The sequence below is a fragment of the Pristis pectinata genome, chromosome 24 (genome assembly GCF_009764475.1).
Source record: "Pristis pectinata isolate sPriPec2 chromosome 24, sPriPec2.1.pri, whole genome shotgun sequence".
In the NCBI taxonomy this organism is placed as follows: domain Eukaryota; kingdom Metazoa; phylum Chordata; class Chondrichthyes; order Rhinopristiformes; family Pristidae; genus Pristis; species Pristis pectinata.
This window is the reverse complement of record NC_067428.1, coordinates 13,431,368-13,457,084: the sequence shown is the minus strand read 5'-3', so window position 1 is coordinate 13,457,084 and position 25,717 is coordinate 13,431,368. Positions and strand designations below refer to the sequence as shown.

The 25,717-nt window shown below is 41.4% G+C and overlaps 1 protein-coding gene across 4 annotated transcripts in view; it reads right to left on the bottom strand.

Moving 5' to 3' along the window:
- Positions 1-2,392: 2,392 nt before the first annotated feature.
- The window catches only part of LOC127582573 (cortexin-1-like), a 36,411-nt gene continuing 13,086 nt past the window's right edge, over positions 2,393-25,717 (bottom strand). For all 4 annotated transcript variants that reach the window (XM_052037936.1, XM_052037938.1, XM_052037939.1 and 1 more), the window contains one exon: positions 2,393-15,555. In XM_052037936.1, the coding sequence (XP_051893896.1) occupies positions 15,161-15,442 (282 nt within the window). In that variant the 5' untranslated portion in view covers positions 15,443-15,555 and the 3' untranslated portion in view covers positions 2,393-15,160. The remainder of the gene's footprint in view (positions 15,556-25,717) is intronic.

Genomic DNA, 25,717 nt, shown 5'->3' with positions numbered 1-25,717 from the left:
GCGAAAATGGAGGGAAATTGGAGAGAAGTATAAAAACTATAGGGTAGTTATATTGGAGGATTTTTATTATTTCACTATCAATTGGGAATAGTAATAGTGTTAAGGACAGAGAACGTGAAAATTTTATGAAATCTGTCAAGGATACATTTCTAGAGCAATATATTTCTAGTCCAAAGAGGAAGGAGGCATTGTTGGATCTGGTTCTGGGGAAGGGGTGGATCAAATGCACCAAGTTTCAGTTAGGGGAGCAGTTAGGAGATAGTGATCATATCATAATATTTAGGTTAGCTGTAGAAAAGGAGGAGTAGAAATAAAGAAGTAAAGTAGAAATAATTAATTGAAGGAAGGGCAATTTCAATGGAATGAGAGTAGATCTGGCCCAGGTAAAATGAAAGTGAAATGAAGTGTCTTCAAGGAAGAGAATGGTTCAGGTACAGTTTGAGCACATTCCCATGAGGGAGAAAGGTAGAATAAACAAATCCTCCACATGGGAATGTGTATCAACAGCACCTAAATAATGAAAGAGGTACTGAGGAAGGTAAAGCAAAAAAAGGCTGCATATTGTCAAGAGTCAGGCAAATTCCACTGAGGGGTTCAAAGAGAATATTGGTGGAAAAAAATCTCCAAGGCTTCGGAGAAAAGGCCAGTGGGTGGAACTGAAGAGTTGTTCTGGTAAAGAGACAGAGCAGACGTGAGCAGAGCTGAGTGGCCTCCTTCTGTGGTGTAACCATTTTATAGTAGACAGGTTGGGCAGAAGTGGGTATGGTGAGGATGTGAGTATGGATGGGATTGGTCACCACCACAGCTTCAATAGCATGGAGAAGTCCAGCACACCTGACACACATATCAGGCCAGAAATTCAGATTGTGGTTCATTTTATTGTGAAGCACTCTCCAGAAAACTGCCCATGTGAGGATCTTTTGTTCACTACTACTTAGTGTCATTCTGATCTCAGTGGTTTAAACCACTGATGGTGGGGTTTAAAACACTATTGTACAAAATGTTGGTTCTTTCTGCCACCTAGTGGCCCTCAACTGGAATTGTCAAAAGTCCTGAGGTCATTTTCAAATTTCTAGCAAATTTGCCATCAATTGAAGGATAATTTATTTTACAGCAAATAACCAGGGGAGGTATCAGGGTTTGTCAGTACAAGGGTTTGGGAGCATAGGAGATGTCATTACCTGGTGGGAGTGGCACAATGTGCAGCACTATGCATTGCAAAATGGCATCTCATCAATTGGGATATAAAAGGCCTCTGTAGCGCTGTGGTGGAGATTAATTCTGTCTGTCTCTCTCTCTCTTTCAGTCTTTGTTCAACTGTCTCACCTTCTCCTCACAGTCCCTCAGTTTGACATCCTTCCTGAAGTAAACATGCAAAGAGTTCTCATTTAAAAGTGGGATTGAAAATCTCCTCAAAGTCATAATGCAGTGTAAACTCAAATCAGCAGATCATCATCACAAGACAGATCTTTATCACATAACTACTTGTGGGGGCTTGCTGACTGCAAATTGCTTGTTTGTGTTTGGTGTCTAAGATAGAAGATCAGCCATGATCTTGTTGAATGACAGACCCTACTGCTGCTCCCATTTCATATGTTCTTATTATAAGAGACTACATTTCAAAAGTACTTCAGGTATGGTGGAGCATTCTGCCTTGCTTAAATCAGCATTAAATTGCTGTTCCTTACAATGCTCTTGCAGCACAAATTTTTGATATTTTCCACATTACCCCAGATTTTTCTTCCAATATCCACTTTAGCTTACTATCTTCAGAGTACTGCAGCAATATTGCATCAGTATTAGAATAAAGCCTTTTTAGATTCCGTTTTTCAGGATGTGGACGTTGCTAGCAAAGCCAGCATTTATTACCCATCCCTAAATCCCCTCAAGAGATGGTGGTGAACCACAGCAGTCCTTCAGGTGAAGGTACTTCCAAGTGCCATTAGACAGGGAGTTTCAGGATTCAGACCTGGCATCAATGAAGAACGAGCAATATATTTCCACGTTAGTATTTTGTGATCAGGAGGGAAAGCTGCTAACCAGCAAGTCATGGTGTTTCCATCCACTGGTTGAGGTCAGGGTTTGGGAAGTGCTGTCAGAGAAACCTTTCATGGCCATGGGACATAATTCAAAAAAACACTTTGAAGCTTAGTACTTTTGCAACAGCTGTGACGTTGAAAACTTAACAGGCAAGAACCTACAATGAGCAATGTGATAAAGACCAGATAATCGGTTTTAATTATGTTGATTAAAGAATAAATATCAGCCATATGAATAGGAAGAACTTCCAAGCACTTCTTACCTCTTACATCAATTATAGTTTCACAAAACAAACTAACACCAATTATAATGAATTCTCAAAATTTTACTTATTTAGCTATATAAAAATGTCATTAACAAACAAATACATATTTATTTAAATATATACAACTTTATTTAAGGTTTGGTTAAGAAATACAACACAGCAACCATTTCCCATGTGCACATATACATCAACCAGGTAAAAAACACTTAATCCATACAACACTTACATCCACAGAGTTGCCATTTCATTATATTGGTTATTAGCCACATAATTATCACAAGTGCTAAATATCAATGACCTTCTGATTTCACGATATCAGAAACTTCGCAAAGAATGCACATTAACTGGTGGGGCCTTGACTCAGAAACAATCTGCAATGCATCCCTCACTTTACTGAGATTTCACAGAGGTGACTATATGGGCGTGAGAACCCTTTCATTTCATTGTTCATAAAGACACTTCAACTCTTTATATGCATACCCACTTCAAACCACCCACACTCTAAATCATTTCTGCATTGGTTGCCATGTGAACACTTTTAGAAATGTGCCTACTTTCCCTATAAAAATAACAACAACCCATTTCTGATGCTGCATGTGTGGTAAAATGGTATTTCTGGGGTACTGTACCACTCATGCTGTGATTCCAACACAGACACTGCAATAAGTCTGTAATTTATGATCATCTGATGTTACTTATTCAGTGAATTAAATCACAAATAGCATCACTGACAGTAATTTAACTAAGGCTGCTCATTGCAAATTGTCAGATGGCATCACCACCTCAAATAAATTAACAAATTAATTCAGTTTGTTTAAGACTGATACCTTGGTGCATGCAGGTCACTGGTGGTGTAGGCTGCATCTGGTCTCAGGTTGATTTCTGGGTGTAATGTGTATGGGTTGAGACTGACTTTAGGTGGGTTGTATTTGAGATGAGACTAATCTCTGAGTGTACTCACTGTATCTGGCTGAGACTGACCTCTGGTGCACAGTTCATGTCCTGATTCTGCTCCTTATCCTGAATGACCCTCTTCAGACTTTCATATGTAATTAGCAAATGTGTATTATTTGTCATCTTAATCTGTTAATATTGAGATCACCAGAAGCAGCTTGAAGAAAGGACACAACAAATCTAAAGGTGATAATTAGATGGTGCCAAGCTTTGTTACTGGTGGGACGAAGCCAAGACTGAAGGAGATGAGGACTTATACTGTTTGAGGTTCTATTTGAATTGAAGCAGGACACACTGTGAAGTGCAAGAATTTCTTTACAATGCAGCTTGAAGATGAGCTTGTAAAATTAGTCAATGAAATTCAGTAAAACTGCAGAGGCTGGACATCTGAAATGAAAACAGAAAATGCTAGAAAAGCTCAGACAGCAAGAGATACAGATGTTGGGCTTTTTTCCAGAATGTTCTGTTTTTATTTTAAATTAAAATCAGGGTGACAACAGGACTCACAGTTCATTCAAGCCAAGCAAGGCCCCTGGCTTGGGCCACATCTGGTTAATATAAAGAGCTTTTATTCTATCATTTCAATAACATCTACAATAGAAAAATTATGTACCTTTTCTATAATCAGTCACTTGTGGAAATGTATTATTGTTGAAATACTGTTGGCTCCTCTGTCCAATATTTAGCAGGATATAAGGATATTTAAAAATTTTAATGGGACTCAGATGATCAAATTTCACATGCAGCACCATCACAGAAAACTTGAAATGCAGCTCCCAAAGTATCAGAAACAAACTGGAGAATAATAAACCTCAAAATGAAACCTTTGCCATGTTGTGGGAAAACATTGAACCCATTCCTATGGCATATTTTAAAGGAAGCCTTACCTGGTTAAAAGGATAGTCAAAAATAACTTTGCTCCCTAATATCATGAGCAATACTTTTGAAGCTCCTCAGCATTAAATGGCTGAATATAACGCCAAAAAAGTCTAAACTACAAGGTTATATATCAAACCTTATACATGTTTCGTAACCAGTCCAATATTTGTTAAACTAAGTTTATATAAGGCTCTCTTCTCTGGGTCTGGTATTCACAATGTGAGACTGTGATCTCCACACATTCAGTTGAAATCATATATTTTCACTCAGTTTACAATCACCCATTTGCCACAGATTCCTAAAATCAGAGGAACTGTACAGATTGTACTTTTGTATGTTGCCCTTGAATTAACAACCGGACATTTCTCTTTCAATTTTGTGGAGACATTGACCCATTCTCTTCAATATGATTTCAATTCTGTATTTATATTCTACTCCTGGTTATCTATGTGGGAATAATATGTGGAATATTTCATACACACCTCAATTTCTCCTGTGAGAATTAAACAGAGCAACTATAGCAAGCTTGATGGGCATCTTTTGACCCACCAAATAATGAGACAAAGCAGAATCACCCACTGGTCAACTCCAGCCTGTTTTCCTATTCCGCATGGGCAGGGCCAGATATCTGACGGGAGAGGACTAGATTAGACTTTCCATTAACACATCTAACCCAGGCAGGTAGGCTCCCAAATCAATGGTGGAACTGTGAGGTTGCACCAGCGATTCAATACTCTGCTCATTTTAAACAGGTATTTTGCTCTCTATGTGAGGAATATACAGTGTAGTCTTTTCTACTCTAACACACACAGCTGATAACGTCACAATCTCACAGAAAGCAACGTATACGGTTTACCTTCTACAGCTATATCGCTTGTCAGAGTTTGTTACTAAAATTCAAGTGTATTATAGAATGTGACAAAGTTTGCATCGTGTCAGATCGGCATGTCCCTTAGGCACCGTTAGAGGCAAGAGTATATGTTGTACTGTAGTATTTGTAAAATGAAGAAGCCAAGCGGAGTGGACTACATGCTACTTGGAACTCCCAGATCAAAGTGGACATTACGGACAGGGAAAGCTCATTTCAAAATAAAGCCAAACAAATAATTAGGGTTTAACAAACCATTTCTAGGCAATACTGTCCCTGGGAGCCAAATGTTTCACATTATCATGGTGAGCATCCCCTAACTCATGGGCAGACCAAGAAAACATCAAAAATCAAAGGCCAGGTGACGGAGAATAAGAGAGAACTTGGAAGAAAATTGTTTTTTGGGGTTTAGGAAGCCCCAGGACTGGTGGTTCATTGGGTCATGTGGATTTTGGCGAGTCAAGAACCCCAACTCATCTTCTTCCTAAACAGCAAAAATCTCAGTGCACCTAACATCTTCCACTGTGAGCTAATCATACTCAGTTTTAACCATTCAGTTTTCAATATAAATAACCCAACATCTGCACACTGCAACACTGAGTATCCAAACGTTTATCTACAGATGTACCAACATCTCATTAAGAACACAGCCTAGGCAACCTGGAAACAAGCACTTAAAACTATTGCTTAAACCAAGTCATGTTTGCTGACCAAAGCATATTGATGAACTGATGAATTAGGATACAGAGTTAGTGCCAGCACTAGACCTAGAAGAAGTTAAATGTAGAGATGGTCTTGGAATTTGGAGGTGATCTTGGGATTTAGGTTAGAAATGTGGATCAGGTTTGCAGTCGAGTCGAGGCAAGCTAAAAGGGCTAATATTGGATATGAGCTGCACCACAGATGAGGTTAGTCTGGAAACAGGATTAGGACTATCAATGAGGTTTTCAGTAGAGGCAGGGGTGAGACTAAGGATACAGTTTGGTTATGAGTAAAGTTTAGGTTGTTGCTGGAATTAGAATTAATGGTAGGGTTGGTGTTGTATTATGTATGGGGTTTTATATGAAGAAAGTTCACTTTCAAATCACAGGCTTTTAAAGATGAAGAAATTAGTTACATCAAACTAAATACCAGATTAACATGTCACTGACTGATAACAGTCTGAGCCTTTTGTTCTTACCCAACACCATGTTCTAAAATGGCATTGCCCATTCTCTGGGAGATCAATGCTTATGACCAGCAGATTGTTCTAGCAACATGTATCAAACAAACAACTTGGCAGTGATTTTTGGCAGTGTGTTCGGGCATCAAAAAGCCTTCGAAATGGTTTAGCCCACATTTAACACAAGACCCGATGAAGGGAAAGAAGTTGAATGTTGTATTAGGAAGAGCCACCCAAAGGCTCACTAAGGCACTCGCTTAAATTGCCTGCAAATATTCATTAAGAAGGCCACACAGTGTTTTGGAACGGAATCCTTGAGCTAATGCTCCCTCTGTGAAGGAATGTTCCTCATTTCACATGAGCTCAGAAGGGGAAGTTGGAACACATTGGGTGACTTTCTGGGTCATCTTGCCAATACATGGAGCAACATTCTGTAAATTCTCTGAGCGCTCACCTTAAAAAAAAGTAAGTGCTGTGCTACTTCATCTTATTGGACACCTTATTAGAGTCACTGGGAGAAAGGGAGTGCTAGATCATCAGAATCTTGAGGTCCTCCTTGCTCTGTTAGAAGGACGTGAGGCTATGCAGATCAGCAGCGACTGCTCCAAGAGAGATGGACAAGGATGAGAGAGTGTTCTTGCCCCCATTGGTGAAGAATATTCCTCCTCTTCTAGACCTCCTCCACCAGACTTCCACTCCCCTACCTAAGGACATGTATGCTCTTCCAGTGCCATCTTGCATCATGTACACACTACATACATTGCACGGAACAGGCGCCCATGCACACCACTCTTCAAAATGTGTGGCTAATGAACAGTTCAAACTTTCAGGCTCATTCAGATCATGGAAATCAGCAATGAGAACCAAAGCTGTGAGCTGGATCCAGTTCTTGAAACAGGGTTAGTGCAGCACCCATTTCACCCTTCACCCAGAATAATCCATAAAACTTTAAAGAGCAGATTGCAAGCAATGTTAATGAGACAATGGGATTTGAACAAATTACACATTTGACAAGAATTGTGTCAAATCTCAGCTGGGACCTACGTCAATCTCAGACTAAATTATCAGGGAGTATCCCAGAGCCTTGCCGACACTCCCATCATTGTCACTACACCTGATCATCCCTGAAGAATGGATTTTTCCGTAGGGAAGGAGGCTGGATACTCTCCTTTCTGCTCTTAATTAGTTTAACCATGTGAACAATTTCCCTTTTCAGAAGCACCTAATGCTTATTGATTTCATGCAACTCAATTGCTTAGGTACAAAATGAAATCAATAAATTCAAATCAAGGAATCCAATTGCCCAGAAACAGACATTAATGCACTGTAACAGCCCAGAACAGATCCCAAGCAGTACTTTTAATAAGTCTGCTCAATCTAAAAATGAATTTGAAAGCTGTGTCATTTGCTAATGGGTGCAAGGCATGTTCCAATGTAGAGAAGAGCAATTCAACACTGTACATTATGTTAATATTGTTCTTGGTCCTGAAGTCCAGCCTAGAGAGTACTGGAATCTTAACTGTACAGAAAGTGACACTGAGATTATCAGCTAGTCTCCCTTACAATTGCCTAAGGAACTAGGAGAAAAATGTCCATTCTGTTCTCCCAAAACGACCTTGGTTATTATACCAGCTGTTCTCCTCTTCGATGACACTGAGTTAGTAGGGAGTATGTGTACAAGGTATTGCAAGTATGTGGGATATTCTGATTGGATCAGTAGGTTCTTGCTGTCACTTTTTCATGCAATTGTGTGTTTTAAACAATGGACCACATCGATCTCGTTCCAGATTCCACTTGATGTCACGCTCAGGGGCAGAGGAGATTTTCACTCCATCTATCTGCACTGCAACTTGGTCTGATGTGCCCCACAGGAGACATTGATGAAATTAATGCACGTGGAATTAAGGAGGATGTGTTAAGGGACAAAAAACTCATTACTGGAGGTTGTTTAGTGGCCAGTGTTGGGTTTGAAGGCTCCTCTGAAATGTTCTGGAGTTGTGTTTTCAAGGCATAATATCAAAAGTTGCAGGTGGACATGGTTAACAATGAGCTGGAGTGTAAGCAACTAGAGGAGTGTAGCAAATGGACCTAATTGGAGAAATTCAGCCTGGAGGAAGATGGGGTTATAGATTTTGAGGAATATGCTTTAAATGATAAGGAGGAAAATCAAGTCCAGTTTTGATATCCTTAAAAATGGTCGAAGGGATTATTTATAAACAAGACTACAGGATATAAAATTAAGTAATGCTTAATCAATGCAAATCATTGGATAAGGCCCTTACAGAAGTAAGGTGGTGTTACCTGGATGTTGAAACATGTATTTAGTACAGATGTGAGAGTCATAACAAAATGATTGTATTCCACACTGCAAGGCTTAAATTCATGGGGCAAATGGGGGTGGGGACTGAATTCAAAGGGATGAGTGGCCAAGTTTCATTTATAGTCAACTTCCACCTCTGAAAGGAAAGCAGATGTGTGGCAGCGAGAATTTTTCAGTATCTACTCTAGGCTGTTACACTTCAATGATGGGAGTATCAGCAGTCACCCTTGGGTTCATTGCCACAGTTCAAATCTAGATGTATGATAATGAGGGCATTTGACATCCAAGATTAATTCCCCGTGGTCAAACACCAGCCAGATGCTAAGGGTCTACTTTGCCCTTGCTTGCCGCACCTCTCACACACAACCAGTGGCTCCTCTATGCTTTCTGCACCAGGGGAAACCCCCAATCCACACAAGCATCGGCTCACTGGGAAGGAAGGGTGGAATGTAGTCGTCTCTTTCCATAACGAGCATGTGTGACCTTCCTGTGAAACAGGGAACGGCAAACTGTGAGACCTGGCAAATGGCTCCCGTTCCAGCCTGAAAACATGGTGGCTACAGTCAATGTACCAGCCACAGTCCTCACCCGGTTTTGAGATTGGAATTGTGACTGGAGAAGGGGGGAGGCTTCAGTGAGGACATCTTTGAAGTGTTGATGTCTCAGATGCTATTTATTCCTCACTGAGGATCAGTTAGAAGAACTGTTCCCTGAAAACCCTGGGAAGTGGAGGCTCCTCCACCCTTCCCTGGCTGCTTACCCTGCTCTGCAGCTCCTCTGTTCATTCTCCCAGTCATGACATCTCCCATGGAATTTCCTACCTGTACCCACCCCGTCAGGAGGCAGCTTTACCTCACTGATCACCATCTCCTGCAGACTTTGGCAACTTTACGGAGTCCAGGAAGCAGCAAACACTTGCAGAACCACATCAAACTGCAGGTGGCTGATGACCACTGGGTCAGGATTGGTGGGGCTTTTCCTGCTTCCGTTTTTCCCTTCAGTCGCTCAGATATTGGAAATAGTTGGTCATTTAAAACATGAACAAAGGTACTTTATAAATGAAAATCCTCGCACCGACAAACAACAAGCTTACCCTCACATTGATCCAACATACTGCCTCTGGAACACCTCTAGAACTTTCTACACCAAACACTACCAGACCATCAGAGAGCAGCTGGTCACATGAAACGATCCTTAAAGGGGTGAGAGCATTAAAGTTACAATTTCACTCCATGCACCATACTACACATTTCACATATTTTACACCCCTCCTTTAGCAAAAAAAATCAAAATATCCAACTGACCTTTCAGTTCTGCATACGTTTGACGCAAAGTCCATGAGATACTTGGGTCAACAGACTATCCTTCCCACTTTGGCCCTAACTGGTTGTGGTGATGTTCGCACTCTGAGGACTAGTAGTACATCCTTGTGTCTCCATATCTGCTTCAGTCCAACAAGCTTCTTCAGTGGTCTCTCTAAGTTGTCAGCTGTTTCCTCAATATAAGACACAGTAACCCCTTATGATGCCATACAATCTGGGGTGTGGTTTGTGTCGTCACCAATGCCTTTTGCCACATCTGTAGTTAGTCTTATGCGGGCAACATAGAACTTAGAACAACACAGCACAGGAACTGGCCCTTTGACCCACTATGTCTGCACCGACCACAATGCCAATCTAACTAATCCCATCTGCCTTCACATGGTCCATATCCCTCTATTCCCGCCTGTTCGTGTGTCTGTCTAAATGTCTCTTAAACATTGCTGTGGTATCTGCTTCTACCACCTCCCCTGCCAGTGTGTTCCATGTACCTAACACTCCGTGTAAAAAAAACTTGCCTTAACATCTCTGTTAACCGCTCTCCCTCTCATCTTTAACCTATGCTCTCTAGTATTTGATATTTGGGAAAAAAGATTCTGACCACTTATCCTATCTACGCCTCTCATAATTTGATAAACTTCTGTCAGGTTGCCCTTCAGCCTCCAATGCTCCAGAAAAAACAGTCCAAGTTTGTCCAACTCTCCTTATAGTTAATACTCTCTAATCCAAGTAATATTCTGGTAAACGTCTTTGGCACCCTCTCAAGAGCCTCCACATCCTTCTTATAGTGAAGAACTGCAAATAATACTCCAAATGCGACCTAACTAAAGTTTTATACAGCTGCAACATGATTTCCCGACTTTTATACTCAATGCCCCAACTGTCGAAAGCAAGCATGCAGTACACCTTCTTTACCACCCTATCCAGTTGTGTTGCCATTTTCAGGGAGCTATGGACTTTTATCCCAAAATCCCCCAGTACGTCAATGCTCCTGAGGGTCCTGCCATTTACTGTATATTTTCCTCTTGCATTTGACCTTCCAAGATGTATCACCTCACGCTTGACTGGATTAAGCTGTATCTGCTAATTCTCCCCCACATTTCCAACTGATCTATATCTTGCTATATCCTTTAACGTCTTCACTTTTCCCCAGAAATTGGACTGCCCCCATTTTTGAAACATGGTTGCGTTTAGTGCTAACATCCACTCAGAGGTGACCTGTTCAGAGAGCCATGTGTTGGCCTCAGCATCTCCTTCACTTATCTTTTACTGGATCTAACTTCAGACCATCTCTGGTGGTCAATGATCCCTAAAGGAGACTTCTTCCACTCAGAACTTCAATTTTTGCCTATTCAAATTTTTGCTTTCCCCTGCACCTGAATATAAGGGCTTTCAGCTTTGGTTAATGGTGTTTCTTGAGATTTCATCTCTCTCTTCACTGTGTATACTTCCTGCTGTTGGCCATCCAACATTTGTAGCCTACCTTTGGATATCTGCATTTACTTTTCTGGAGTGAACTCTATCTCACATAATAACTGTTCCTTCAAGGTTGATTCCTGGATTCCATAAATAACCTAATCTCTTGTGAACGAGTCCTTCCAATCTGTAAAACGGCAATTATCTGCTATTAATCTTTCCTCCGTGATGAAAATATCAAACCTTCCTCCTGCTCCAGGTTGCAAGAACTGGTAAAAGTCAACCGTTTCATTTCTAGGCAGTTTGCAATGTGCTTGTAACATTCCTGAAGCATTCCTCAGGATCTTATTTGCAGACTTTATGATACAGTGCAATTTTCTCTGCACGTGACCATTAAGTAACAAATAACATTTTTACTCTTGTCTGTCCTGGTTTATTTACCATAGCCAGTTCAATAAACTGTAAACACTTTCTTTCAATCTCCATTTTTTATACAAATTACATGCCTTTTTATCCAGCAGTTCAGGAAGCTCCATTTGTTCCATCACAGAAATTCTCCATTCAGTGATACAACTCTCTATCTTTCAGCATATGCCTACACTATCTCACTTGGGAGGTGTCACACCAGTCATCCAATATCCTAATTTGAACATGACATCTAAATTTCATAATTCAACCTTTCCCTTAATGTCAGCAAACAACAGAGCTGGTTATTGACTTCAGGAAGGGGGGTGGTGCACATGCTCCTGTTTACATCAACAGTAGTTGAGAGGGTTGAGAGTTTCAAGTTCCGAGGAGTGAACATCACCAAGCCTGTCCTGTCCAACCACGTTAACACCACGGCTAAGAAGGCTCACCAGTGCCACTACTTCCTCAGGAGGCTAAAGAAGTTTGGCATGTCCCCTTTGACTCTCACCAATTTTTATCGATGCACCACAGTAAGCATCCTATCTGGATGCATCAAGGCTTGGTATGGCAACTGCTCTGCCCATGACCACAGGAAATTGCAGAGAGTTGTGGACACAGCCCAGCACATCACAGAAACCAGCCTCCACTCCATGGACTGTCTACACTTCTTGCTGCCTCAGTAAAGCCGCCAGAATAATCAAAGATCCCACCCACCCCAGACATTCTCTCTTCTCCCCCCCTCCCATCGGGCAGGAGATACAAAAGCCTGAAAGTACATACCACCAAGCTCAAGGACAGCTTCTATCCTGCTGTTATAAGACTATTGAATGGTTCCCTAGTACGATAAGATGGACTCTTGACCTCAGAATCTTCTTGTGAACTTGCTCCTTACTGTCTACCTGCACTGCACTTTCTCTGTACTGTAACACTTTATTCTGCACTCTGTTATTGTTTTTACTTTGTACTACCTCAATGCACTGTTGTAATGAATTGATCTGTAGGGACGGTATACAAGACAAGATTTTCACTGTACCTCGGTACACGCGAAAGTAATAAACCAATTTACCAGTTCTATCAACCCGCACTTCTGGTACTATGTCTCAGTATCTCCCTTATTCAGTCCCTCAGAAAATGGAAACAGTTGACAATTTAAAATACCAAAGAAGGTACTTTATTAACAAAGGAGCTATCATTGCTAGACAGCATGCGTATATTGCCAGTTGGCTTTCTTCAAAACAGACTGCTGCTGGAACTTTCTACACCAACACTGTAGCAACACCAAAAAGCAGTCAGTCACAGAATACAATCCTTAAAAGTGCAACAGCATTAAAGCAACAATTATTGTCCATAGATTGATATTACATATAGCACGTCCTTGCTGCTGAACGCTCCTCCAACATCTGACTCAGTAATTCATCCGGAATGTGAGTCGGGGAGTCCAGGGTACAAGCAGGGTGTAGGGCCAGAACCAGGAGTCTGGAATGTGGGCCAGAGCCAGGGTTGGGGTCTAGTACTCTAGGGGTCAGAGCCATGTCCGGAGTGCTTGTATACTTCCCTCTCCTGTTAAACTCATCTGGTTCACTGGAATATTTATTTTACTACTTGTAACATCTGGAAAAAAGAGAGAATAAGTGTGTTTGGGTATTAATAAGAGGAACATCAACCAGTCCAGAAATCTGCTGGTCTGGAACTACCAAAATCCCATGGGTGCTGGGTTATTGGAGTTTTGCTGTATTCCAGGTTAAGAGGGAGTGTAACACGGACCTCCAAATTAACGTTGTATTCTAGCTGATACCATGATCCAGAAGCTGCTAGAGGAAGTGATAGAGGCGGGTACAATTACAATGTTTAAGAGACATTTGGACAGGTACATGGATAGGAAATGTTTCGAGGGATAAGGGCCAAGTGCAGCCAAATGGCACTAGCGCAGGAAGGCACTTTAGTCAGCAAGGATGAGTTGGGTTGAGGGCCTGTTTCCACGCTATATAACTCTATGACTCTATCTCAGAGTCAAGGACAGCATCCCTACTCTTTAGGAAAGGGTTAGTGTCACATCTGGAGTGGGACTAACTATTCTTCCAGAAAAACTGGACTGTGGAAGGTTTTGTGGTGTATGTATCCATTTAGCTTCAACCTACCAAAAGAACCTTATTTATATGCTGCCTTTTGTGATAATTGGACCCATCTGGTGTTTCTTAGATCACAAACCTTCACCCACACATTGGAGACCACTTTGGGACCAATTAGCACCCAACAAATGTAGTATGCAAAAAGCACACACCAAGAAACAATTTATACAGCCACGAGTACTCATTTTGTTTGGTTAAACATTCCCTTCAAACCTATCCAAGGGAAGCCCTATTTTGCCTTAGTGATCGATCCTAGTTATGGGACTTTTGTATTTTTAAAATTTATTTGATTTGTGTTCTGTAAAGCCCAGGATCTAAGTAAATATATCTGATGAAATTCAAGTTAGCTTTAAAAAGAGGTTGTGTGCATGCATGCATACTGCAGTTTGCTTCAGGTCTCTGAGGCTTTATTTTAATAAGTGACCTATGTAAGTCTGTGTGATTCATTCCCGCTTACACAAGGACAATATACTTCTAATCAGTACTGAGAATCATAAGGGTGTAATTAACCAAGATAGGTTGTATGTATATTAGGCCTATTTCCTTCCAGCTTAACTAGAAATGTCACCAATTCATTACCAAGTTTTCTCAGGAAGATCAGGTAACCTTGGAAACTCGGTCCCTCTGCCTGAAAATTCTAGGGTAGCTCTGCTAATGCTTTGTAGCATATAGAAGAACCAACATGTGCCACAACTGAGTAATCAAAGGAGCTTTTAAAGAGTGAAAATGCAGCAGTCTGTTCAAATAATACTAATTGCATTAACTGAGAGAGCTAGTGGAGCTCTTGTAAACCTTTTAGACCACCCATGTGTTCAAAGAACTTGGCATAATTTGCTTATTTCCTAGACTTGGAGCTCAGTCCTGAAATGAAACAGCTGTTTGTCTCTTTCACTCCCCCTCTCTCTCACTCCCTCTCCCTTACACACTCTCACTCTCCAGTTTGGTTCTCTATTTCTCTGCTCATTTTGCAATCAGAAACACCATTCTGGTTTGTCGGTAACCACACCCTATGCCCTGCTCCAAGTAACTGCAATTCTCTCTTGAGACCAGGAGGGTCAATCATCATTGACGTGAGCTGAAAACAATGACAAGATTGTGGACTACAGCTAATAAAGGAGCACAGGCATCAGTTTGCCTGGCAGCCCCAGCAGCTCCATATTCAGGAACTGGGAGATGGGGACTCTGCCAAGTCATGAGCTGACATAACAATGTAACTCACTGAATAACAGGCAGCACATCTACAGTGTTTTGAAACACCACCAGCAAGCTCAGAAAGAGACTGTACATCCTAGAAGAATGCCCCTTAAAAATACAAAGGAGAACATGATTTGTTAAAATAAAACAGAAAGGCAAAATCAGCAGCAGAGCAGAGCAAAGTTTACAGCATCTCACTCTTGACTTCACACCAAGGCATAGTCAAACTGCCCCCTCTCCAGCCCATCTTTGCCGTCAGACCATGAAGAAGCAGGCATCCTGCTATAGGGGTCCAACAATATCCGAAAACATCGGACCACCAGAATTATCAGGAAAACCAGTAAGAAAATAACAAACGCAAATACGGTTTTTTGCTCAGCCCCCATTGGGACTGAGTAAGTGGAGTCTCCACCAAGATACATGGATGTTGAAGCCAACAGTTCATCATCTACTGTAGACATGTCATTCATTGTGGCAGCATCATTCATCGCCTGGTCTTTCTGTGCTGGATTACTAATTAGCTCTTCAAAACGTGAAGAGGAGATCCTGTACTTGTCATCAGACTGCCAAGGTCACATCAGCGATCAAGCTGTTACACCCTCTGCAAAACAACAAACAAAACAGTTAACTCTGAAGATTGCTGCAGTGCCCGTGATCAAGCTCCCCAAAATATTGCATCTTCTCCAGTGTCTTATATTATGGCTCTAAATTAATTTGCTGCATCCAGTCAGACACCAAATATTCAAACACAGCTATCGGATTGTGGAACCCAACAAGAAAACTGTCACCTATAACCATGTGTCTTCCTACTAAATGGAAGAATAGTCTGGAATTAGAACATATGTACAAGTACTTATCAGCACAATCAAATGAACTGAAATTCTGTTACCATTGACTCTGTTTGTTGGAATATATACGATCAAGTTCAGAGTCAATTTGTTAATAGAAATGTGTGCATGGTGGGGCAAACAGAAGCATATACCTTTCTCCTATTTACACATACATTCACTCCATAATGTTAAGGACTATGCAAGAACCCCTCTAAAAGCCAGCAACTTTAAGTTCCTGCACATGACCCTGCTTGTTAATCATCTGTAGGCTGACACTCGTTCTATTAAAATGTTTGACTTTCATTCTTGTCCATTTTTCCTTCCGTGGTGCTGACATACTGATGCTGACAACTATGTCAATAGTACTCTCAAGAATCCATCCCAACAACTCAGATGATACCAAGTAGCTTTTGAATGTAGGGGACATCACACTTAATCCTGACCCTGTTCAAAGCTGAAGTTTGCACACTTGCATTTTTCTGGAGCACTAACAATGATGAGACTGATGAGCTACAAATTAACCGTGACTGAAGAGAACAGCAGTTGAATGATCATCTCCTATTTCACTGATCAAGCTAATGAACTTAGTATCACGAGATCAATCTATTACACTCTGATGAACTTACCTTGCAATACAGTGAAAGATTCCAGCCACTGATTCTGAGGAAGTATGTAAAAGGCTGCATTGTATTATATTTATCTTAACCAAGATTTGATCACTCTTCCCACAGCACAGACGGCTGCTCAGTAATAACAGCACATGATAATCTTTAAATATTAGTCGTCTTGGAGAGAGCCAAGTAAGGAAGAATTTTAATCAAGTTCTCACTGCTCAGTAGGAAAGTTAATAAATGTCAATAAATGCTAATAAGTTCTAAGAACGTTGTGTCATTTTTGTAAAAAAACATGCTCAGGATGTTGTTTAACCTAACTCTAACATAAGAGTACAGTTTGTGTTAAGGGTCAAGGAAATTTTCCTGATTCATGATTCAGGGCTGGAGTTTAGCCCAACTCATCCTGTTTGGAAATGGCTAGCTAAGATTTTTTTGATCCCATTTTAAAAATTACTTATTTTAAAATTCTGATCAATGTCATTGGTTTTAAGGTTTCTGACAAACTTTCATTTATGCAACACAATGGACTGGATATTCTACTCAGCAAACAGAACAGAACATGCTGTATTGCATCCATGAGTACTGTATATGCCATGCAATATTCAATTTTATTAAAATCAATGGAAATAAATGCCAGGGTTTGAGGGTAAACAATCTTATACCGTCCACTTCGTACAAACCTCTGAGATAAATTCTTGCTCCAATACCTCAAACCCTCAGACTGAATCCCAGCCAGCGCTCTGCCCTGTCACAACCCACACAATGCTGTGTATCTGTCCTTCAACACATGGAAACCCTCATCCCCCTACCCATCCATAGCGGTTCCACTCCTTTATTCCTACACTGATCCTTACCCATCTGATTCCAACCTCCCACTTCACATGGAGATGATTCCAATCCTCACCATTGGGTCTTCCAAGCCATTTTTGAACTGGCCTTGTTCAGTTGTCTAAACAAAACCTAGTGGAATGGCAGGGAGTGGGTGCTGTGAGATGATCACAACCTCTCAAAGATGGCAATGGGAGTTGTGCATGTTGAGACACGAATACAGTATTAACTAATTTCTTACCCTTCTAGCCAGCTCTCAAAAAACCCTTACCAGCACCACTGCTTCACCCCAACTCTAACATCAAGCATTTCCTCCCAAGCCCTGAATATTGACAACTCCTAGGCCCAAGTCTTAAGAACTATCTCTATCATCCCTTGATCCTCTCTCTCTGTTGCAGGGTTTCCATGATGCAGTTAATATCAACATTTCTGTTCCTTAAAAATGCTAGAGCGATGTGTTGAGAGACTGACTTTTCAGGAGCAAAGGACTTTATGAAAACAAAGCCAGGCATCAACACAGAGGTAGTATGTTGTTGGGTACACAATACCACCTTGTGTTCACCACATAACTCACATTATCATGTGATTTGTACTGCCCAGTGGAACACATACCAAAGTGTTACTTGCCCTGAATTCTCTAGTCCGTATTATACATCACACTCCTGTCGGCATTTGTTCCATCAACGTCCCATTTCACAGACCACCTACCCAATGATTCCCTGGTTTTCTGTGATTCACCTTGTTAGGACCCTGTAAACCCATTAATAGCTTATAAAGCACATCAATAATCCATTCAGCAACTAACATCTCAATGACTGCACTGAGTCTCCAACACTCTATTCATTGTATTGATACCAAGCAAACAACAGCACCCTTATGATGTCTCATCCACTGAATTAACTCAAGCTACCCCATTGCTGCTACAGATTGACCCAACCTGCACCATTAACTTAACAGTAATACTTTCTCACACCCAAAGCAAGAATAGAGTTCTCCTTGTCCTCACCTTCCACCCACCAGCCTCCATTTTCAATGGGCCATCTTCCATAATTTCTGACACACTCAACACAATGCTCAAGTTGTAGAGAGATACAGAACAGAACCAGGACCTTTGGCCCACCAAGTCCACATCAACCATCAACTACCCATTTCATTAATCCTATGTTAGTCCCATTTTTATTCTCCCCACATTCTCATCAACTCCCCCTAGATTCTAGCACTCACTTACACATGGGGCAATTTGCAGTGGCCAATTAATCTACTGACTCACACGCCTTTGAGATATGGGAGTGAGCCAGAAACCCATGCAATCACAGGGAGGACTTGCAAGCTCCACATAGACAGCACCAGAAGTCAGGATTGAACCCAGGTCACTAGAGCTGTGAGGCAGTGGCTCTATGAGCTGTGTCACTGTATCGTGTAGAGTTGACAGTCAAAGTCGAGTTTATTGTCATATGCACAAGTACATGTATGCACAGGTATAATGAAAAATGTACTTGCAGCAGCATCACAGGCACATAGCATCAGAGAGACAACATTCACAAGAAAAACATAAATTAAACATAAATTATACCAAATTATACAAGAAAGAACACAATTAGAACAAAAAAAAAGTCCACTGTAGTGCAAAGTGGTCATAGTGTTGCTAGGATGCGATAGGTGTGAGGGGAAGCAATGGGGTAGATGCTGCAGTCAAGGTTCAATATCTACATATATCTCTGTACTCAGACCCTACAATCATCCTGCTGCCTCTGTGTTGGCCATATGCCAGGAAAGCACCCACAGTGTTGGCTGTGTTTTACAGAGAATGACAGGACACGGCGTATCTCACCAATCCTCCTGAAGAATCTTTGGAGAAAGCAATTAACTGAACCTAGACCGATATATCAAACAGCACATTAACTGCCTGCCAGCCTATATTAACTGACCTTCATAAAAGTAATACACTTGGTTTCCCAGAGGAAGGAATGGAGAGACATGAGTGGGGATTTAAGGATCAAACTTGGATGAATAAGATGTTGATGGTAGAAAAAGAAGCAGGATCACTTGGAGGAGCTGGGACTGAAAACCCACCCTCTGTAACAAGGCCCATCAGGGACCCAGCAGAGAGGCCATAAATTAGACCAGGTTCTGAATGCTAGCTGCCACAGGGATCTTCCCGTTGTCTCATCCCAAGCACACAAAATCGATGGAGATGTGGCTGTGGCAGTAACTCCTAAGGTGTGGATATGGTCTTTTCAGACTTGAATCGGATCTTTTGGAAGTTACTCATAAAACTTGGTAAACTGCAGTATCCTGAAAGAAAAACAGTATATACCTGAATCAAAGAATCACAGAGTGGCTACTGCATGGTAGGAGCCTATTTGGCCCATTGGGTCCATGCCAGCTCCATGTAAGAACAATCCAGCTGGTGCTTTTCCCCCAGTGCCCTGCACACTCATTCCTTTAAGACACTTATCCAGCACCCTTTTCAACACTCCCACTGAATCGCCCAATTCTACCCCGGCAGTGCAATCCAGACTCTCACCATTTGCCGTGTAAAAAAAACTCCTCTTATTTGTTTTCTTACTTGTTTTGGTTCTTTTACCAGTCACCTTCACTCTTTTCCCTTAGTTCTTGATCATTCCTCCAATGTGAACGGTCTCTCTATAAACAGATGCTACACCTTTCATGATTTTAAGTATCTCTATCAGATCCCCCTGCAGCCTTCTCTGTTCCAAGAACAACTCCAGTTTCTCCAGTATATCTACATAGCAGCACCCTCTCCAAAGCCTTTACATCATTCTTAGAGTGTGGTGTCCAGAGCTGGACACAATTAACTCGCTGTGGTTGAACCAGTGATTTATAAAGTTTCATCGTGACTTCCTTGCTCTTGTGCTCTATTTATGAAGCCCAAGATTCTCAATATATTTTAATTACTTTCACAACTTGCCTTGATAATTTCAACGATATCCACCCCCAGCTATCTCTGCCCTTGTGAACCTTTTAGAATTGCGTTCCCTAATTTATATTGCCTCTTATTTCCTCCCTAAAGGTAACACTTCACATAATTCAGCATTAAATTTCATCTCCCACCTATTCACCAGTTCCACCTGCCTGCCTCTATCTCCTTGAAGACTCGCTATCCTCCTCACAGTTTACTGTGACTCCAAGTTTTGTATCAACTTCAAATTTTGAAATTGTGTGCTGCACACCCAAGTCCAAATCATTAATACACATTAAGAAAGGCAGTCGTTCTAGTACCAACCCCTGGAGAACTCTACTGTACACTGCCCTCCAGTTGGAGAAATTACCTTTCACCACTACCCTCTGGGTTCTATTTGTTAGGCAATTTTCTATCCTAGCTGTTACAGTGCCTTTTATTCAAAGGGATATTTATATCATTTCAATATAAATAGGCACAAACAGCAAAGCTTCTAATTATTAAAAAGAGATTTTAATTTATGTGACATCTTTCTGGAAATCAAAACATCCCAAAGTGTATTATCACCGACTTTCTGTTGTCACAGTAGCACTTTTAATGTTATAAACATCCGAGATGTTCACAGGAGTGTTATCAAACAATATGTGGCACCCAACCACATAAAGAGAAAAAGGGACGGTTGACCAAAGCATAGCTGAAGAGGGACATTTTATAGGGGATATATAGCAGAGAGATTTAGGGAGAGAATTTTCAAACTTATGGCCAAGGCAAATGTAGCCCTGAAGGAAATGATTAAGACTGGGGAGATCAGTTTGAATATCTTAGGCTCTGGAGGTGACTTGAACATAAGGATGAAAATTTCAAAATAGTGATTTACAGGCCAGGTAATTGTCAACCTTATCTCTAGAATTTTGTTCCTTCGCCAATGTTTGGAGCAAGGCTGTGATGAAGTCTGGAACAAAGTGGTCCTGGCAGATCCCAAAATGGCCATCGGTGAGTTGGTTACTGGTAAGTGCTGCCTCTTAGCATTGTCAGCAATCCCTTCCATCACATTACTGATGGCTGAAAGTAGGTAAAGTGGACAGCAATTAATGTTGGTCAGTGAACACAAAGATTGTAAGTGAGCATTGTTAGCACAAGAGAAGCAAAGTTTAGTGTAAATTCCAATTTATGAAGAGTGGAATATTTGAGGCTGCACAGTGACCGTAGGAATTATATTTAACATTGCAAGGATGAGGCCGTCAGCAGATGAGATAAATCAGGGAGGGATGACCTTATGGAGGTTTATAAAAGGGGCATAGATAAGGTGGATAGTTGGTATTTTTCCTAGGGTAGGGGAGTCTAAAATTAGAGGGCACAGGTTTAAGGTGAGAGGGGAAAGATTTAATGGGGACCTGGGGGGGGGGGTAGTTTTTCCACACAGAGTGGTGGGTATATGGAATGAGCTACCAGAGGAATTGGTAGAAGGAGGTACAATTACTAAGTGTAAAAGACAGTTGGACAGGTTCATGGAGAGGAAAGGTTTAGAGTGATATGGGCCAAATGCAGGCAAACTAGCACTAGCTTTTGGCACCTTAGTCAGCATGGATGAGTTGGCGGAAGGGCCTATTGCCATAATGTATAACTCTATGACTATGAGTCAGGGGACATTATGGAATTGGAAATATTAGTTTTGATAACAGAGCAATACAGGATCAGAAACTTAGTAGGTAGGTTAATTGGCCACCGTAAATTACCACTAGTGTGTAGCTGAGTGCTAGAATCTAGGGGAGGTTGATAAGAATGTGGGGAGAATAAACTGGGATTAGAGTACGAATAGGTAAATGGGTGCCCAATGGTTGGCCTGGATTCTGTGGGCCAAAGGACCTGTTTCCATGCTGTTTGACTCTATTGATTCCCTACGACCTTAATTCATGGCTAAATAATATGTGAATGATCTGTTTCAGATCTGGACCATGGGCAGGAAGAGAGATGAAGTCAGCAGACAGGGAACGAAGTTTATGCTGGTGACTGAAAACAATAGTGTCGACCTTCCCCATACGTTGTTGGATGAAATTTCTGTTCATTCAGTACTGGATGTCGGAAAAACAACATAATGAACCAGAAAGAACAAAAAACAAACTGCTGGATGAACTCAGCAGGTCAGGTAGCATCTACAGAAGGAAATGGATAGTCAATGTTTCAGGTTGAGACCCTTCATCTGGACTGAAGGAGTAGAGGGGAGATAGCCAGTGTACATAGGTGAGGGGAAGGGGTGCAACAGAGGCTGACAGGAGATAGGTAGCAGCAACTAAGGCAGCAAAAGATGAACTCTGATAGCAAAGGGCAAAGCATGGAAACAAATAAGGGAGGTGGGGAGGGCAGATAGGGGGAAGGGACCCAGTGGGAGGTGTGTGTGGGTGAAGGGCTGAAGGAGTAGGTGGAGGAGGGGAAATAAAGAGGGTGATTGGGGGTTGGGGTGGATGGTTGGGTGTGTTTAGGAGGAACTGGGTAGCCCAGGAGGAGAGAAAAAGAGACAGAGGGGAAGCAGGTTGAAACTGGAGAATTCAATGTTCATGCCATTGGGTTGTAGACTACTCAAGTGGAATATGAGGAGAGGTGCTGGATGAGGCCAGATGTGTGTTCAGATAACGTTGTAAGGAATTAGCATATGTATCTTAAAAGAGAGGGGGCCTAGGAAATTTCAATGAGAGCTGTGCAAAAATAGAATGAGAAAATATTCCTCGTGATTCATTGGTTATGACGGAAGGAATGGAATAAGGTGAAGGCAAACTTACACAGCTAGGTGATGGAGAAGAAGCTTTGGAGGAGGAGGACGTATGGAAGGTTGAAGATTGATTGAGCGGGATCAGGAAGAATAGCTTAGCAAGGTCACATTCACAGTGGATGTAATTGTAACTTTGGTCAGTGCTGATTTTACATTTTTTGATATTACAGGGATCATGTGATATGGGGCTGGTGCAGGGAAAGTGGTGCAGAGGTAAGAGATCAGCCTTGATCTTACTCAGTGGCAGAGCAGATGCAAGGAGCCAAATAGCTTACTGCTGTTCCTATTTCTCAAGTTCTTATGTTTCAGATTAGGGCAGGGGCTAAAACCCTTTCAAAGCGGTTCTCACCTGGGAGCTGCCAGAGTGTAGATTTGGGGTGATGACAAAGTGTTCAAGGGGCTTGGAGAGGAAAGGAAGGAGTTATTATTCCCCTAAATAAGTGGGTATAAGCCTTTGAAACCAGATGGGGGAGGGGTGGTGATACAGAGGCTGATAGGTGAGGGAATGATGGGTAGATGGAACCTGATGGGGGTAGGGATAGGAGGGATTAACAAAGGGAGGAGAAAACTAGGTGGACACGTTGGGTGCGCAGGAGGAGAGCACTGAAATTCCATTGGTACACAGAGGCCAAACACAAATTGGAAGAACAACATCTCATATTCTACTTGAGTAGCTTAAAATACAATGGTATGAACATTCAATTTTCCAACTTCAGGTAACCCACATCCCCAGTGCTCTCCTTGACCACCATGCTTAACTGCACTTGTACTTTAACTGTCTTCTCAACTATACGTTAAACTATTTTGATGAAAAGTCATTGATCTGAAACATTAGTGCTGTTCCTCTTTGCGCAGATGCTGCCAAACCTGCTAAATATTCCCATCATTTTGTTTTATTTCAGATTTCCAGCATCAGCAGTGTTTTATTTTTGGATTATACATTAATGTTGACTGAGAGTTGACTGAACAATAAAGTTGTTAAGGCAAACCCCTAAAACACTGTTACAAATCTTCCAATTCCACTTCCGACATTTAGAAGTTGGTAAAGTTATTATTTGCTGTATTAAATCTCAAGCACTGTAGCAGGCAACACTAAACAGCCTGTCAGTAAGCAAGCCAAAATCAGCTCAATTCTCTCACAGTACTTCAATCCAACAGTCCCACTTGATTTTGAGACGTATGCCACATCATGGTTTTTGATGATTGACGTACAAATGTAATATAAGATTATCTGCAGTTACCTCCTACCACAAGTTAATAAATTAATCAAGTTTATTGCATGAAAATTATGTTCCAAACCCATTTCCTACCACAGCGACAGCGAGTTTGGTAGTCCAATATGCTGCCTCATTGAAGCAACATAAAAGTAGATTTTTTTTATTATTGTCAATTAGGAAATCTTTTAATCCTGCAGCTCTTTCACTTTTAGAAATTGAGAAGAAAATAGATGTAATAAAAGAAAAGATCCATTCATGTTTGAAACTGACTGATTTACAGACGAAGAAATGCCAGAGTTAGCTTGTTTTGTGAAGTGGCACTTTATTGCATACTCTGAGTCAGAGTGCTGAAGCAAAGTGAAATCCACAGCCAAGGTCACTGCAGCTGGACCCACAGGGAGATGTCGCATGAAAGCCAAGATCACTGCCTAACATACAGTTCAGACACAAACTCACAAATAATAATGTTGCAATGAATGGACTGTTGGTGAAGAAAGGTGTATCAGCAAGTCTGATGATTCCAAATGATCAGCAATTCTACTGGTAGGCTTACACATTGTGTTCCATAAGTGACACAGAACACAGAACACAACAGAACACAGGAAACGGCGCTTCAGTCCACGATGTCTGTGCCGACCATAACGGCAATTTAAACTAATCTCATCTGCCTATACATGGTCCATATCCTCTATCCCTGCCTGATCACATGCCTATTTAAATGCCTCTTAAACTTTACTATCACATCTGGATCTGCCACCTCCCTTGGCAGCATGTTCCAGGCACCTACCACCCTCTGTGTAAAAAAACTTGCCTCTCAAACCTCCTTTAAACATTCCCCCTTTCACCTTAAAGTTAAGCCCTGTGGTATTTGACACTTCCACCCTAGGAAAAAGATTCTGACAATCTACACTATCTATGCCTCTCATAATTTTATATACTTCTATCAGGTTGCCTGTCAGGCTCTGCCACTCCAGACAAAACAATCCAAGTTTGCCCAACCTCTCCTTACAACTAATACTTTCTAATCCAAGCAATATCCTCGGTGAACCTCGTTGGCACCATCTCTACAGCCTCTACATCCTCACTGTAATGCGGTGACCAGAAATGCACACAATACTCCATCTGTGGCATAACCAAATTTTGATTAAGAGACACAAAAGACTGCAGATGATGAAATCTGCTGCAACATTTTGTACTCAATGCCCCAACTGATGAAGACAAGTATGCCATACGCCTTCTTCACCACCCTATCTACATGTGTTGCCACTTTCTGGGAGCTGTGGACTTACGCCCCAAGATCCCTCCGTACGTCAATGCTCCTAAGGCTCCCTTCATTTACTTTATACTTTCCTCTTACATTTGAGCTCCTAAAGTGCAACATCTCACATTTCTCCAGATTAAACTCCACCTGCCATTTCTCTACCCACATTTCCAACTGATCTATACCTTGCTGTCGCAATGACATGGGTCTGTGGTGACTGCTCTCCAACATAGATCTGCTATATGTACCTCTTGTCAGTGGAGAATTATCTCCCAATTTCCATGAATTCAATTTTGCTGGATGAAATGTTGACTTGATTTCAA